Source organism: Carcharodon carcharias, chromosome 17 (assembly GCF_017639515.1).
Source record: "Carcharodon carcharias isolate sCarCar2 chromosome 17, sCarCar2.pri, whole genome shotgun sequence".
NCBI lineage: Eukaryota > Metazoa > Chordata > Chondrichthyes > Lamniformes > Lamnidae > Carcharodon > Carcharodon carcharias.
Window position 1 is genome coordinate 97,838,469 of NC_054483.1, and position 14,157 is coordinate 97,852,625.

General features: G+C 42.5%; 1 protein-coding gene across 2 annotated transcripts in view; it reads right to left on the minus strand.

Moving 5' to 3' along the window:
- The window catches only part of sh3pxd2aa (SH3 and PX domains 2Aa), a 528,636-nt gene that overhangs the window by 33,374 nt on the left and 481,105 nt on the right, over positions 1-14,157 (minus strand). For both annotated transcript variants that reach the window (XM_041210524.1, XM_041210526.1), the window contains one exon: positions 9,320-9,437. In XM_041210524.1, the coding sequence (XP_041066458.1) occupies positions 9,320-9,437 (118 nt within the window). The remainder of the gene's footprint in view (positions 1-9,319; positions 9,438-14,157) is intronic.

Here is a 14,157-nt window from a genome sequence, read left to right on the forward strand (position 1 = left end):
TAAGGGACCAAGGGGGCAATCTATGGGTGGTGCCAGAGGACATCGCTAGAGTGTTGAATGAATACTTCACGGTGATGAAGGTATCGAACTCAGGGAGAGAGACTGTGATGTTCTTAAGCAAATTGATATAGGGAGTGACAAGGTGTTGTCAGGCTTAAAAGTTGCCAAATCTCCAGCTCCGGATGATTTGTGTCCCAGACTGCTGAGGGAGGCAAGGGAGGAGATCGCAGGGGCTCTGATCCAAATTTTAAAATCCTCCACGGGGAGGTGCCAGAGGATTGGAGAACAGTTAATGTGATTCTGCTATTTAAAAAGGGTTGTAGAGATAAGCCAGGGAACTACAGGCCAGTGAGTCTCATGTCAGTGGTAGGGAAACTATTGGAGAAAGTTCTGAAGGAGATATCTGTCTTCCCTTGGAGAGGCAAGGTTTGATCAGGGATAGTCAGCATGGCTTTGTCAGAGGGAGGTCATGCCTAACAAATTTGAGTGAATTTTTTGAGGAGGTGACCAGGTGTGTAGATGAGGGTAGTGCAGTTGATGTAGTTTATATGGATTTCAGCAAAGCCTCTGACAGATCCCATATGGGAGACTTATAAAGAAGACAAAGTCAAATGGGATACAGGGTAATTTGATAAGGTGGATTCAAAATTGGCTTAGTTGTAGGAGGCAGAGGGTGATGACAGTAGGATGCTTTAGTGATTGGAAGCCAGTGTCCAGTGGTGTACCACAGGGATCTGTGCTCAGTCTCCTATTACTTGTCATTTATATAAATGGCATAGATGACTATGTGGGGGTTAGGATTAGTAAGTTTGCGGATGACACAAATATTGGCCGGGTGGTTAACAGTGACGTTGAGTGTCTTAGGCTACAGGAAGATATAGACGGGATGGTCAAATGGGCAGATAAGTGGCAGATGGAATTTAACCCTGAAAAGTGTGAGGTGATACACTTTGGAAGGAGTAATTTGACAAAGAAGTATTCAATAAATGGCACTGCACTAGGAAGTTCTGAGGAACAAAGGGACCTTGGCGTGTGTACCCATAGATCTCTGAAGGCAGAGGGGCATGTTAGTGGGGTGGTGAAAAAGGCATATGGGACACTTGCCTTTATCAATCGAGGCATAGATTACAAAAGTAGGGAGGTCATGTTGGAGTTGTTTAGAACCTTGGTGAGGCCACAGTTTGAGTACTGTGCAGTTCTGGTCACCACATTATAGGAAGGATGTGATTGCACTGGAGGGGGTGCAGAGGAGATTCACCAGGATGTCGCCTGGGATGAAACATTTAAGTTATGAAGAGAGGTTGGATAGACTTGGGTGTTTTCGCTGGAGCAGAGAAGACTGAGGGGTGACCTGATCGAGGTGTACAAAATTATGAGGGGCATTGACAGGGCGGATAGGAGCAGCTGTTCCCCTTAGTTGAAGGGTCAGTCACAAGGGAGCATAACTTCAAGTTGAAGGGCAGGAGGTTTATGGGGGATGTGAGGAAATCTTTTTTACCCTGAGGGTGGTGACAGTCTGGAATGCCCTGCCTGGGAGGGTGGTGGAGGCAGGTTGCCTCACATCCTTTTAAAAGTACCTGGATGAGCACTTGGCATGTCATAACATTGAAGGCTATGGGCCAAGTGCTGGTAAATGGGATTAGATAGGTAGGTCAGGTATTTCTCAAGTGTTGGTGCAGGCTCAATGGGCCAAAGGGCCTCTTCTGCACTGTGATTCTATGATTCTGTGAATTAGGGATGGGCAAGATGCCCACATCCTTTGCATAAGCAAAAAAAAAAATTTTATTGCGGAAAATAAAAGCTCGTGGCGTAGGGGTGAACATATTAGCATGAATAGGAGATAAAAGCAAAATACTGTGGATGCTGGAAATCTAAAACAAAACAAAATGCTGGAAAAACTCAACAGGTCTAACAGCATCCGTGGAGGAAAAAAGAGGGTTAATGCTTCAAGTCCTTATGACTCTTCTGCAGAGTTAAAGAGAAGTAAAATAAAATGAAATTTATGTTGTTTAAGATGGGGTGGAGCAGGTGAAGCTGGATACAATAGGCGGAGATAAAGGAGGGATTGCGAGAGATGTCATGGACAAAAGGGTGTTAATGATAGTGATACAGGCTAAAGGAGGTGCTAGTGGTGGCATTAAGGTCGGAGAGCAGAATGTGATAATGGCAGGACAAGGGTAAGCACTCTGGAAAGAACAACATGAACAAGTGACAGATGGCCCCAGGGTTGGGGGAGGGGACAGTGGTGGGAAAAAAGTTTGAAAATAGGATAAACAATGAACAAAAATGAATTTAAATAAAAATAGAAATAAAAATAAGGGCTCCACATTGACCCCTCCCTCTGGCCTTTCACCTGTCCTTTTCATTGAGAACTGTTGGCGTGACATCAGCCGTCTCAATTTCTCTGCTCCTCTCACCCACTCTAACCTCTGTCCTTCTGAATTTTCCGCACTCCATTCTCTCAGGTCCAACTCTGACTTTGTTATCAAACCTGCCAAAAAGGGTGGTGCTGTTGTTGTCTGGCATACCGACCTCTCCTTTCAAGTGAGGCAGCACTTCACTTGCACCTCCTTCAATTTGGTCTACTGTATTCGCTGCTCCAATGCGATCTCCTCTACACTGGAGAGACCAAACGCAGACTGGGTGACCGTTTTGCAGAACACCTTCGGTCTGTCCGCAAGCATGACCCAGACCTTCCTTTCACTTGCCATTTAAACACACCACACTGCTCTCATGCCCACATGTCCGTCTTTGGCCTGCTGTAATGTTCCAATGAAGCCCAACACAAACTGCAGGAACAGCACCTCATCTCCCGATAGGCACTTTACAGCCTTCCAGACTCAACATTGAGTTCAACAACTTCAGGCCATGAAATCTCTCCTCCATCTTTACCCCCTTTATATCCACTTTTTTCAATATTCATTCTCATTTCTTAATTTTAAGTTTTTAATTTTTATTTTTTATCCACTTATTTTCATTTCTATTTTTATTTAAATTCATTTTTATTCATTGTTTTAACCTATTTTCAAGCTTTTTTCCCACCACCGTCCCCTCCCCCAATCCCATCCCCCCGGGGCCATCTGTCACTTGTTCATGTTGTTCTTTCCAGAGTGCTAACCCTTGTCCTGCCATTATCACATTCTGCTTTCTGACCTTAATGCCACCATCAGCACCTCCTTTAGCCAGTATCACTGTCATTAACACCCCTTTGTCCTGCTGTCCATAACATCTGTCCCTGGCAATCTCTCCTTCACCTCCACCTATCACTGGCCTTCTATCCAGCTTCATCCACTCCAACTCTCTTAAGCAGTATAAATTTCATTACATTTTACTTCTCTTTAGCTCTGAAGAAGAGTCATAAGGACTCGAAGCGTTAACTCTTTTTTTTCTCCACAGATATTGTTAGGCCTGCTGAGTTTTTCCAGCATTTTCTGTGCTATCTAACAAGAAACAGAGGGTAGGCAGAAATGGGTTGTTTTCTGGTTAGCAGCATGTAATGAGTGGTGTGCCACAGGGATCAGTGTTGGGGGCCTCAACTTTTTACAATTTATATAAATGACTTTAATGAAGGGACCGAAGGTGTGGTTGCTAAATTTGCTGATGGCATAAAGATAGCTAGGAAAATAAGTTGTGAAGAGTATATAAAGAAGCTACAAAGAAATATAGATGGGTTAAATGAGTGGGTAAAGTAATGGGAAATGGAGTAAAATATGGTCAAATGTGAAATTTTCCATTTTAGCAGGAACAATAAAAATGAAGCATACATCTAAATAGTGAGAGATTGCAGAGCTCTGAGATGCATGGAGATTTAAATGTCCTAGTGCACGAATTGCAAAAGTTTAGTATGCAGGTACAGCAAGTAATTAGGAAAGTTAATGGACTGTTATTGTTTATTGTGAGGGGAATTGAATACAAAAGCAGGGAGGTTATGTTTTGGTTATACAGGGCATTGGTGAGACCATATTTGGAGTATTGTGTACAGTATTTGTCTCCTTATTTAAGGAAGGATGTAAATGCATTGGAACCAGTTCAGAGAAGATTTACTAGACTAATACCTGGATTAGGCAGGTTGTCTAATGAGGAAAGATTGGCCAGGTTAGGCTTGTATCCACTGGAGTTTAGAAGAGTGAGAGGTGACTTGATTGAAACATATAAGATCCTGAGGGGTCTTGACAAGGTGGATGTGGAGAGGATGTTTCCTCTTGTGGGAGAATCTAGAACTAGGGGGTCACTGTTTAAAAATAAGGGGTCAGCCATTTAAGACAGTGATGAGAAGAATTTTTTTCTCTGACAGTCGTGAGTCTTTGGAACTTTTTTCCTAAAAAGACAATGGAAGCAGAGTCTTTGAGATATTTTTAAGACAGAGGCAGATAGATTCTTGATAAACAAAGGGGTGATAGGTTATCGGGGGTAGGTGGCATTGTGAAGTTGAGGTTACAATCAGATCAACCATGATCTTATTGAATGGCGGAGCAGCCTCGAGGGGCCAAGTGGCCTACTCCTGACCCTAATATGTATGTATGTTCATAATCTGCTGTCCTTACCTGGTCTGGCTAACATATGACTCTAGCCCCACAGCAATGAAGTTGACTCTTAACTGCCTTCTGAAATGGCCAAGCAAGCCACTTAGTTCTATCAAACTATGACAGAAAAGTCAAAAAAAGAATAAAACCGGATGGACTGCTCAGTCCTGCCTAGCTGATTCTGCAAAGTCCTTCTCACTAACACTTTTCCAAAATTGGTAGCAAAAGGTTGATATCGTCCTGCTGACTGAATTATACCTTAGAACCAGAATCCTAGACTCCTCCATCACCATCGCTGGGTATGCCCTGCCCCTGGCAGGATAGACCCACCAGAGGTGGCGGCATAGTGGTGCAGAGTTGGGATGGAGTGGCCCTGGAGTCTTCAACATTTACTCCGGACCCCCATGAAGTCTCGCAAACATGGGTTACCACAATCGCCCCACCTCAGCTGATGAATCAGTACTCCATGTTGAATGCCACTTGGAAGAAGCACTGAGGATGGCAAGGGCACAGAAAGTACTCTGGGTGAGGGACTTCAGTGCCCATCACCAACAGTGACCTGGTAGCACCACTACAAAGATTTCTGAAGGACATATCTGCCAGACTGAGCAGTGGCAAGTGGCAATAGGACCAACAAGACTAACAGGAATCAACAACCTGATCAATCTAGCTGTTGCAGATGCATCTGTCTATGATAATATTGGTCAGAGTGATGGCTGCAAAGTCACTGTGGAAACAAAGTTCTGTCTTCACACTGAGGATAAATCCAACATACTGCATGGCACTTCCACTGTGATAAATGGGACAGATTCAGAACATAAAAACTGGGCATCCAGGCGACACTCTGGGCCATCAGTAGCAGCAGAATTGCATTCAACCGTAATGTGTAACCATATGGCATGTCCTTTACTCTACCATTTCCATCAAGCCAAGGAGTCAACCCTGGTTTAATGAGCATGCCAGGAATGGCACCAAGGCATATCTAAAAATAAGGTTCTAACCTGGTGAAGCTACAGCACATCAATGCAAAAGACAAGGCAGAAGCATTTGCAAGTATCTTCAACTCAGCCTTTTCCTTAGGTTCCCAACATTGCAGATACCAATCTTCAGCAATCCGACTCACTCCATGTGATATCAAGAAATGGCTGAATGCACTGCATACATCAAAGACAATGGGCTCTGACAACATCCCAGCAGTAATACTGAAGACTTATGCTCCAACACTTATGCTCCAGCCACGCCCCTAGCCAAACTGTTCCAGTACAGCTATTACACTAGCGTCTACCTGACAATGTGGAAAATTAACCAGCTATTTCCTACAGAATCATGAATGGTTACAGCACAGGATGATGCCATTCGGCCTGTTGAATCTGTGCTGGCTCTCTGAAAGGGAAATTGATCTAGTGCCACTCTCCTGCTTTCTCCCCACAGCCCTGCATATTCTTCCTTTTCAGATTATAACACAATTCCCTTTTGAATGCCTCGATTTAACCGACCTCCACGACACTCACAGGCAGTGCAGTCTAGATCCCAACCACTCGCTGCATGAAAAAGATTTTCCTCATGTCACCATTGCTCCTTTTGCCAACTACCTTAAATCTGTCCCCTCTGGTTCTCGATCCTTCCACCAATAGGGATAGTTTCACCTTATCTGCTATGTCCAGACATCTCATGATTTTGAATACCTCTATCAAATCTCCTCTCAACCTTCTCTTCTCCAAGGAAAACAGTCCCAACTTCCCCAATCTATCCAATCATCCCTGAAACCATTCCCGTGAATCTTTTCTGCACCCTCTCTAATGTCTTCCCATTCCTCCTGAAGTGTGCTGCACAGGACTTTTTAAAAAATTCGTTCATGGGATGTAGGCCTCACCAGCAGTTGTTGCCAATCCCTAATTGCCCTTGGGTGCAGTTAAGAGGCAACCACATGGCTGTCAGTCCGGATTCATGTGTTTGCCAGACCAGACAAGGGTGGCAGATTTCCTTCCCTAAAGTACATTAAGCCAAATGGGTTTATATGATGATCAGCCTCCGGATTACTAGTCCAGTTATTTTACCACTCTGCCGCCATTTTCCCCAGCGCAATACTCCAGTTGAGGCAGAACCAGTGTTTTATACAAGTTTAACAGAATTTCTTTGCTTTTGTGCTCTGTGCACCTATTGATAAAGCCTAGGACGCCATATGCTTTATTACATGCTTTCTCACTTGGCCTTCCACCTTTAATGATTTATGCACATGTATACCCAGACCCCTCTGTTTCTGCACTCCCTTTAGAATTGCACCTTTTATTTTGTATTGTCTCTTGGCATTCTTTCTACCATAATGAATCACTTTACACTTCTCTGCATTAAATTTCATCTGCCACTTGTCCATCCATTCCACCAGCCTGCTTATGTCTCTTGAAGTTCTACGCTATTCTCCTCACAGCTCACAATACTTCCAAGTTTTGAAACAAAAACAGAAAACGCTGGAAAAACTCAGCAGGTCTGACAGCATCTGTGGAGGGAGAAACAGAGTTGATGTTTTGAGCCCATCGGACCCTTCTTCAGAGCTACAGAGAAGTAGAAATATCACTCTGTTTCTCTCTCCACAGATGCTGCTGAGTTTTTCCAGCATTTTCTGTTTTTGTTTCAGGTTTCCAGCATTCTGCAGAATTTTGCTTTTACTTCCAAATTTTGTATTGTTTGCAAATTTTGAAATTGTGCCCTGTACACCAAGGTCTAAGTCATTAATACATATCTCAGGAAGAGCAGGTACCCTAACACCAACCCTGGGGAATTCCACGATAAACCTTATTCCATTTCAAAAACCAACCATTAACCAGTACTCCCTGTTCCCGGTTACTCAGTCAATTTTGTATCCATGTTGCTACTATCCCTTTTATACCACGAGCTCTAACTTTGCTCACAAGTCTGTTGTGTAGCACTTTATCAAATGTCTTCTGGAAGTTTATGTACACATCAACAGTTTTACACTCATCAACCCTTTCTTTTACCTCATTTAAAAACTCAAGCAAATTAGTTAAGCACAATTTGCCCATCCACAAAAAATAAGGCAAAACTAATCCAGCTAATTACCATCCCATCAGTCAATTCTCAATCATCAGCCAAGCGATGTAAAGGGTCACTGACAGTGCTATAAATTGGCACACATTCAGCAATGACCTGCTCGCCAGTGCTCAACTTGGGTTCCAGTAGTACCACTCGACTACTGGTCCCGTTATAGCCTTGGTCCAAACATGAACAAAACAGCCAAATTCCAGATATGACTGCTCTTGATTCAAGGTGCATTTAAGAGGGTGTGGCATCAAGGAGCCTTAGTAAAACTGAAGTCAATGGAAATCAGGGGGAAAACTATATCATCTACAACATGCATTGCAGCAACACCTTGCAAACCTGCAACCTTTACACAGGGAAGAAGACATATGCAAACAGTTTCCCTCAAAGCCACACATCATCCTGACATGGAAGTATATCACTGTTCCTTCACGATTATTGGGCCAAAATCCCTTCTTAAAGGCAGTGTGCATGTGTCTTCACCGCATGGACTGCAGCAGTTCAAGAAGGCAGCACACCACCACCTTTTCAAGGGCAATTAGTGATGGGCAGCAAATGCAGGTCTTGTTAGCGATGCCCACATTCCAGGAACAATAAAAGAAAAATTATTTTCCTAGCTGGAGTCAATAGGCAGTGGCCAGGACTGGGGGTACAGTCTAGCTCAGACGTGTGGTAGCCCAGTATAACAGTCTCACTGCTTCTTCAACAGAAACTCATTTACAGTTTAGTATCAGGTTAAAAGAAGAGGTTTAAGTGAACCAGATTGCAAGTCCAACTGATAATCTTAAATTGGTTGTTAGTGTAATTCTTAGCACACATCTGAAGTTAGACATCATGTTCTAAGTTTTGCAAACATGGGCTAGTTAAGTACAGTCGGTACTGAAGGGACCTGCTGCTTGATACAATCTGCCAGTTGCTGGGGCATACTGCCTGCGTACCTGGGCTCCCACAGGCACTGAAATTCATATACTACATTACACATTTGTGTGGTGGGCAGGATGTCTTTCTGGCTTGATGGCAGCATTCTATTAGTGCAAAATACCACTCGTCTTGCGACTATATTGTAGAAGTGTGAAACGGCTAGCTTCAAATTTTTAAGATACCTTACCCTTTTAGGGTAATTTGAGGTAGACTGGGAGATTTTCACATCCAAAAGTGGTGGACTTAGAAGCGAGGAAGCGGGAGCAATGACCTTGATGGGGTAGCTATTATCCCATAGGCTATCTCTGATGTGCCCTATTTCAGCATCAAGCTCACATTATAAGCAAATGGCTCAAAATAGACAGCTTTTTGGCCTCAAAGGGAATTGAGGAATATGCACAGCAAGCTGAAGAGTGGAAGGTCAATAATGAGCCGTGTCCATATGGAATGCTGAAGGAGGCTTGAGGGCCCACATGGTCTACTCCTACTGCTATTTCTTATGTTCCTATTTGTTGAAGATCACAGGCCTGAGGCTTGAAACTGACTATTTACTGCATTACAACAATACTACACTCCAAAAATACTTAATTGGCTGTAAAGCGCTTTGGGATGTCCCGAGCTCATAAAAGACACTTTAAATATGAGCTTTTTCCTTTATTCTTTCTAATACCCATATCTATGTATAATACTTTATCAAATAAGCCAACTATGATGTTGCTCCAATATTTAGATTGTGCCTGAGTGTTAAAATATATGGACATTCACAGCATTGTATGAAGGAGATTAACTGTGCAATGCACCAGTAAAACAAAGCTCACCTGATAAACCACCAGCCTTCCAAGTTCCTCTGTATGACCTCCACCATGACGCCTTTTTCAAAGCCAATCTCGTCTTTGCCCTGGTTGACATATGGCTGCACAGTAATGTATTTCTCCTCTATCACAAATAAATACAACAACAATGTTAGTACAAGGTTTTTAAACAATTTCTCTGAGACATAATTAACAAGAGTTGAGAGTGAAATATAGGAATCAGTTTCTATGGTGCTGACAAGTTGTTGGAATCAGAAACTATTAATATGTCAACACCTTCTGATAATTCACCCACTTTTGAAGCTTAAACTTGAATTATCCAAACTTTTGAATTAAGCAATGTAAGTAATCCAATATAATGCTGAGAAACTGAATTATCAGTTGAGTTTTACAGCACAGAAAGAGGCCATTCAGCTCATCATGCTTATGCCAGCTTGCTGAAACAGCTCTCTTCTTAATTCCGTTTCCCCATGATAGTTAAAACCTATCCTTTCATTAAATTTAGCAACTTCCCTTTTGAATATTATGGTATATTCTGCTACCCCACTGTATCTGGTCAGACATGTTCCCAAGAAACCTCTGTGCAAATTCTCCGAAGCTTGCCCTTTTGATGATAATTTAAAATTGATGCCCTCTCATTACCATCTCACTGCCAATGGAAAATATTTTTTTTCTCATTTACATGATCAAAACCTATCGTAACTGAACACCTCTATCAAATCTCCTTTTTGTGTAATGAAAAAGGTCTAGCATCTCTAGTCTTTCCTCTTAATTAAAGCCTCTAATCCCTGGGATCATCTCAGCGAATCTCTTTTGTGCCCTCTTCTTGGACTTGACATCCTTCCAAAAGGGGCCCAAAATTACATAGGATATGCAGCACAGAAACAGGTCATTCCGCCCAACTGTCCATGCGTGTTTATGCTCCAGTCAAACTTCTTTCCATCTTTTGTCATCTAAATCCATCATCATGTCCATCTACTTGCTTCTTCCTCAAATGTTTGTCCAGCTTCCCCTTAAATGCATCTATACTGTTTGCTCCAACCACTCCCTGTGGTCGCGAGTTTCACATTCTTACCACTCCGTTAATGTGGAAAATGTTAGAAGCTATTATTAAAGATGTTGTGGCAGGACATTTAGAAAAATTCAAGGCAATCATTCAAGCAGAGTCAACATGGTTTTGTGAAAGGGAATTCAGGTTTAACTAATTTATTGGAGTTCTTCAAAGGAGTAACATCTGCTGTGGATAAAGGGGAACCGGTGATGTACCGCACTTAAATTTCCAGAAGGCATTTTATAAGGTGCCACAGCAAAGGTTATTGCATAAAATAAAAGCTCTTGGTGTATGACATATTGGCATGGATAGAAGATTGGCTAGCTAATAGGAAACAGAGAGCAGGCATAAATGGGTCTTTTTCTGCTTGGCAGGATGTAACGAGTAGTGTACCCTAGGGATCAGCGCTGTGGCCTCAACTTTTTACAATTTATATAAATGACTTGGATGAAGAGACGAAAGGTACCGTTGCTAAATTTGCTGATGACACAAAGATGGGTAGGAAAGTAAGTTGTGAAGGGGAATAAGGAGGCTACAAAGATACATAGATAGGTTAAGTGAATGGGTAAAGACCTGGCAAATGGAATATATTGTCAAATGTGAAATCGTTCATTTTGGCAGGAGTAATAAAAAAGCTTATTATCTAAATGGTGAGAGGTTGCAGAGTTCTGAGATTCAGCGGTATCTGGATGTCCTAGTGCATAAATCACAAAAGGTTAGTGTGCAGGTACAGCAAGTAATTAGGAAAGCTAATAGAAAGTTATCATTTATTGTGAGGGGAATTGATTACAAAAGTAGGGATGTTATGCTTCAGTTGTACAGGGCACTGGTGAGATCTGGAGTATTGTGTACAGAACTGATCTCCTTACTTAAAGATGTAAATGCTTTCCAAACAGTTCAGAGAAGGTTTACTATACTAATGCAAGGAATGGGTGGGTTGTCTTATGAGGAAAGGCTGGACAGGTTAGGCTTGTATCCGCTGGAGTTAGAAGAGTAAGAGGTGACTTGATTGAAATCTTTAAAATCCTGAGTGGTTTTGACAGGGTGGATGTGGAGAGGATGTTTTCTCTTGTGGGAGAATCTAGAACTAGGGGTCACTGTTTTAAAAATAAGGGGTCACTCGTTTAAGACCAAGATGAGGAGAATTTTTTTCTGAGGGTAGTGGGTCTTTGGAACTCTCTCCCTGCAGTGGAAGCAGAGTCTTTGAATATTTTTAAGGCAGAGCTAGATAGATTCTTGATTAACAAGGGGGAGAAAGATTATCGGGGGTAGGCAGGAATGTGGAGTTGAGGTTACAATCAAATCAGCCATTATCTTACTGAATGTGGGGCAGGCTCGAGGAGCCAAGTGACCTGCTCTTAATTCGTATGCATGTAGAGGAAACATTCTCTCTGTATCCATTCTATTAAAACCTTTCAGAATTTGAAAGACTCTATGAGGTTAGCCTTCAGCCTTCTTTTTCTGAGATAAAAGAGACCCAGCTTATTAATCCTTTCCTGACAAGTATACTCACATACTTTGTATCATCCTTGTAAATGTTCTCTGCACCCTCTCCAGTGCCACTATATCCTTTTTATAATATGGGAACTAGAACTGTACCCAGTACTCTCTAACCAATATTCGATACAGGTTTAGCATAACTTTCCTACTTTTCAACTGTATCCCTTTAGAAATAAAGCCTATTGCTTGGATGGCTTTTTTTTAATAGCCTTGCTAATGGGTGGCCCAACCTTTAGTGATCAATGTATTTGTATTCAGAGTTCCCTTTGTTCCTCTACCTCACCTAGAGTTGCACTGTCCAATTAGTAAGCGACCTCCCTATTCTTGCGATAGAGGTGTGGTAGGCTAAATGGCACCTCCTGGGCTGTCTCTTGGTCATGGAGATGATGGTTTGCACGTTGGTGGTCTACTTGGTATGGAATGCTATGCGCACCATTGGCATAGAGCAACTCTCTAATGAGGACTTGGTGTGGTTCCATCTTGGATCTCAGGCAGGCACGGCTGAACAGCTTTCCGTCAGTTCTTGTATATCAGTAGATATACACAGCAGATGAACTGAAGGCATTTGACAGCAGCAAAGAGAATAGTCTGTCAAAGAGTGTTGCAGAACATAACCCTGTTTGGCCCCACTAAGGATCTCAAAGGGTTCTGATGTTGTCCTGTCCGTCTAAGACCATCATATCAATTGTGCATCTTCCAATTCTGAAAACACACTGGGATTCAGGATAGATGCATTCAGCCATGATCTGCAGTCTAACAAGGGCAATGTGGACAAATACTTTCCCAATGCACAGCAGGGATAACTTGATAGTTGTCACAATCACTACGTTCACCCTTGTTCTTGTACAGCGTCACAATCTTTACATTTCATATCTTCTAAGGCACTGTCCTCTTCCTCAGCAGAGACAATAAGTGATGTATGATTCTATGAATTCCATATTCTGTAAACTGACCTATGAATTGTTCACATTTAACATGCTTGGTTTTATACTCAATAGAGCCTGTCCTCCCACTTTTAAAGATTTATGCAATGTAACCCCCAATGTCTCTGTTCCTCTCCTCCTTTCCAAGTTTACAATTTCCTGTATATTTCCTTTCCTTATTCTCCTTTCCAAAATGTATCACCTCATATTTCTCAAATTAAACTGAGGCTGGCTTCTATGTGCCTAATCCATTGACTCTGCCCTCCTGAAATCATTTATAATCCTCATCATAATTAACCAGTGTTTTCTGAAAAGTTTGATATTGTGCCCCCTATACTCAATTCTAGGTCACTTACATATATTGAGAAAGGCAATAGTCCCACTGACCCATGGGGGACAATATACTTGCCATAGAGGAGTGCAGCGAAGGTTCACCAGGCTGATACTGAGAATGGCAGGACACTCGTATGAGGAGAGATTGGTTCGACTGGGCCTGTATTCACTAGAGTTTAAAAGGATGAAAGGGGGTCTGATTGAAACATATAAAATTCTAACAGGGGTAGACAAACTAGATGCCGGGAGGATGTCCCCTCTGGTTGGGGAGTCTAGAACCAGGGCCACAGTCTCAGGATACGGGACAGGCCATTTAGGACTGAGATGAGGAAAAATTTCTTCGTGCAGAGGGTGGTCAACTTGTGGAAATCTGTACCACAGAAAGCTGTGGAGGCCGGGTCACTGAGTATATTCAAGAAAGAAATTGATAAGTTTTTGGATATTGGGGGCATCAAGGGGTATGGAGAGAAAATGGGAATATGGTGTTGAGATAGAGTATCAGCCATGATCATATTGAATGGTGAAGTAGGCTCGAAAGGCCAAAAGGCCTTCTCCTGCTCCTAGTTTATATGTGTATATGTAGCTAATACAGTTTACATTCCACCATTCCAAAAAAAAACCATTAACCACTACTTTGCTTTCTGTTCTTTAACCAACATCTTATCCATGCTACCACATTCCCTTTAATACTATGTGCCTTAATTTATTAACAGGTCTCTGATGCAGCGCTCTATCAAAAGCCTTTTGAAAATCCATTGCATTTCCTTGATTTCCTTAAGAACTCAAAGGGCAGGATATTCCCGCCGGCAAGCGGGGGGGACGGGGCCCACTTGACGACGCGTAAAATGATACGTGGTGATGTTGGGCGGAACCCCTGACGTCATCGAGCCCCATTTAAATTCTCCAGTAGGCGGGGGCGCAGCAAAATCAGCTACGCGCCCGCCGACCTGTCAATGGCCAATTGAGGCCATTGACGGAGTCATTGAGCTCATTAACGAACCTGCCCGTCTAACCTTAATGTTGGTGGGCAGGCCAGG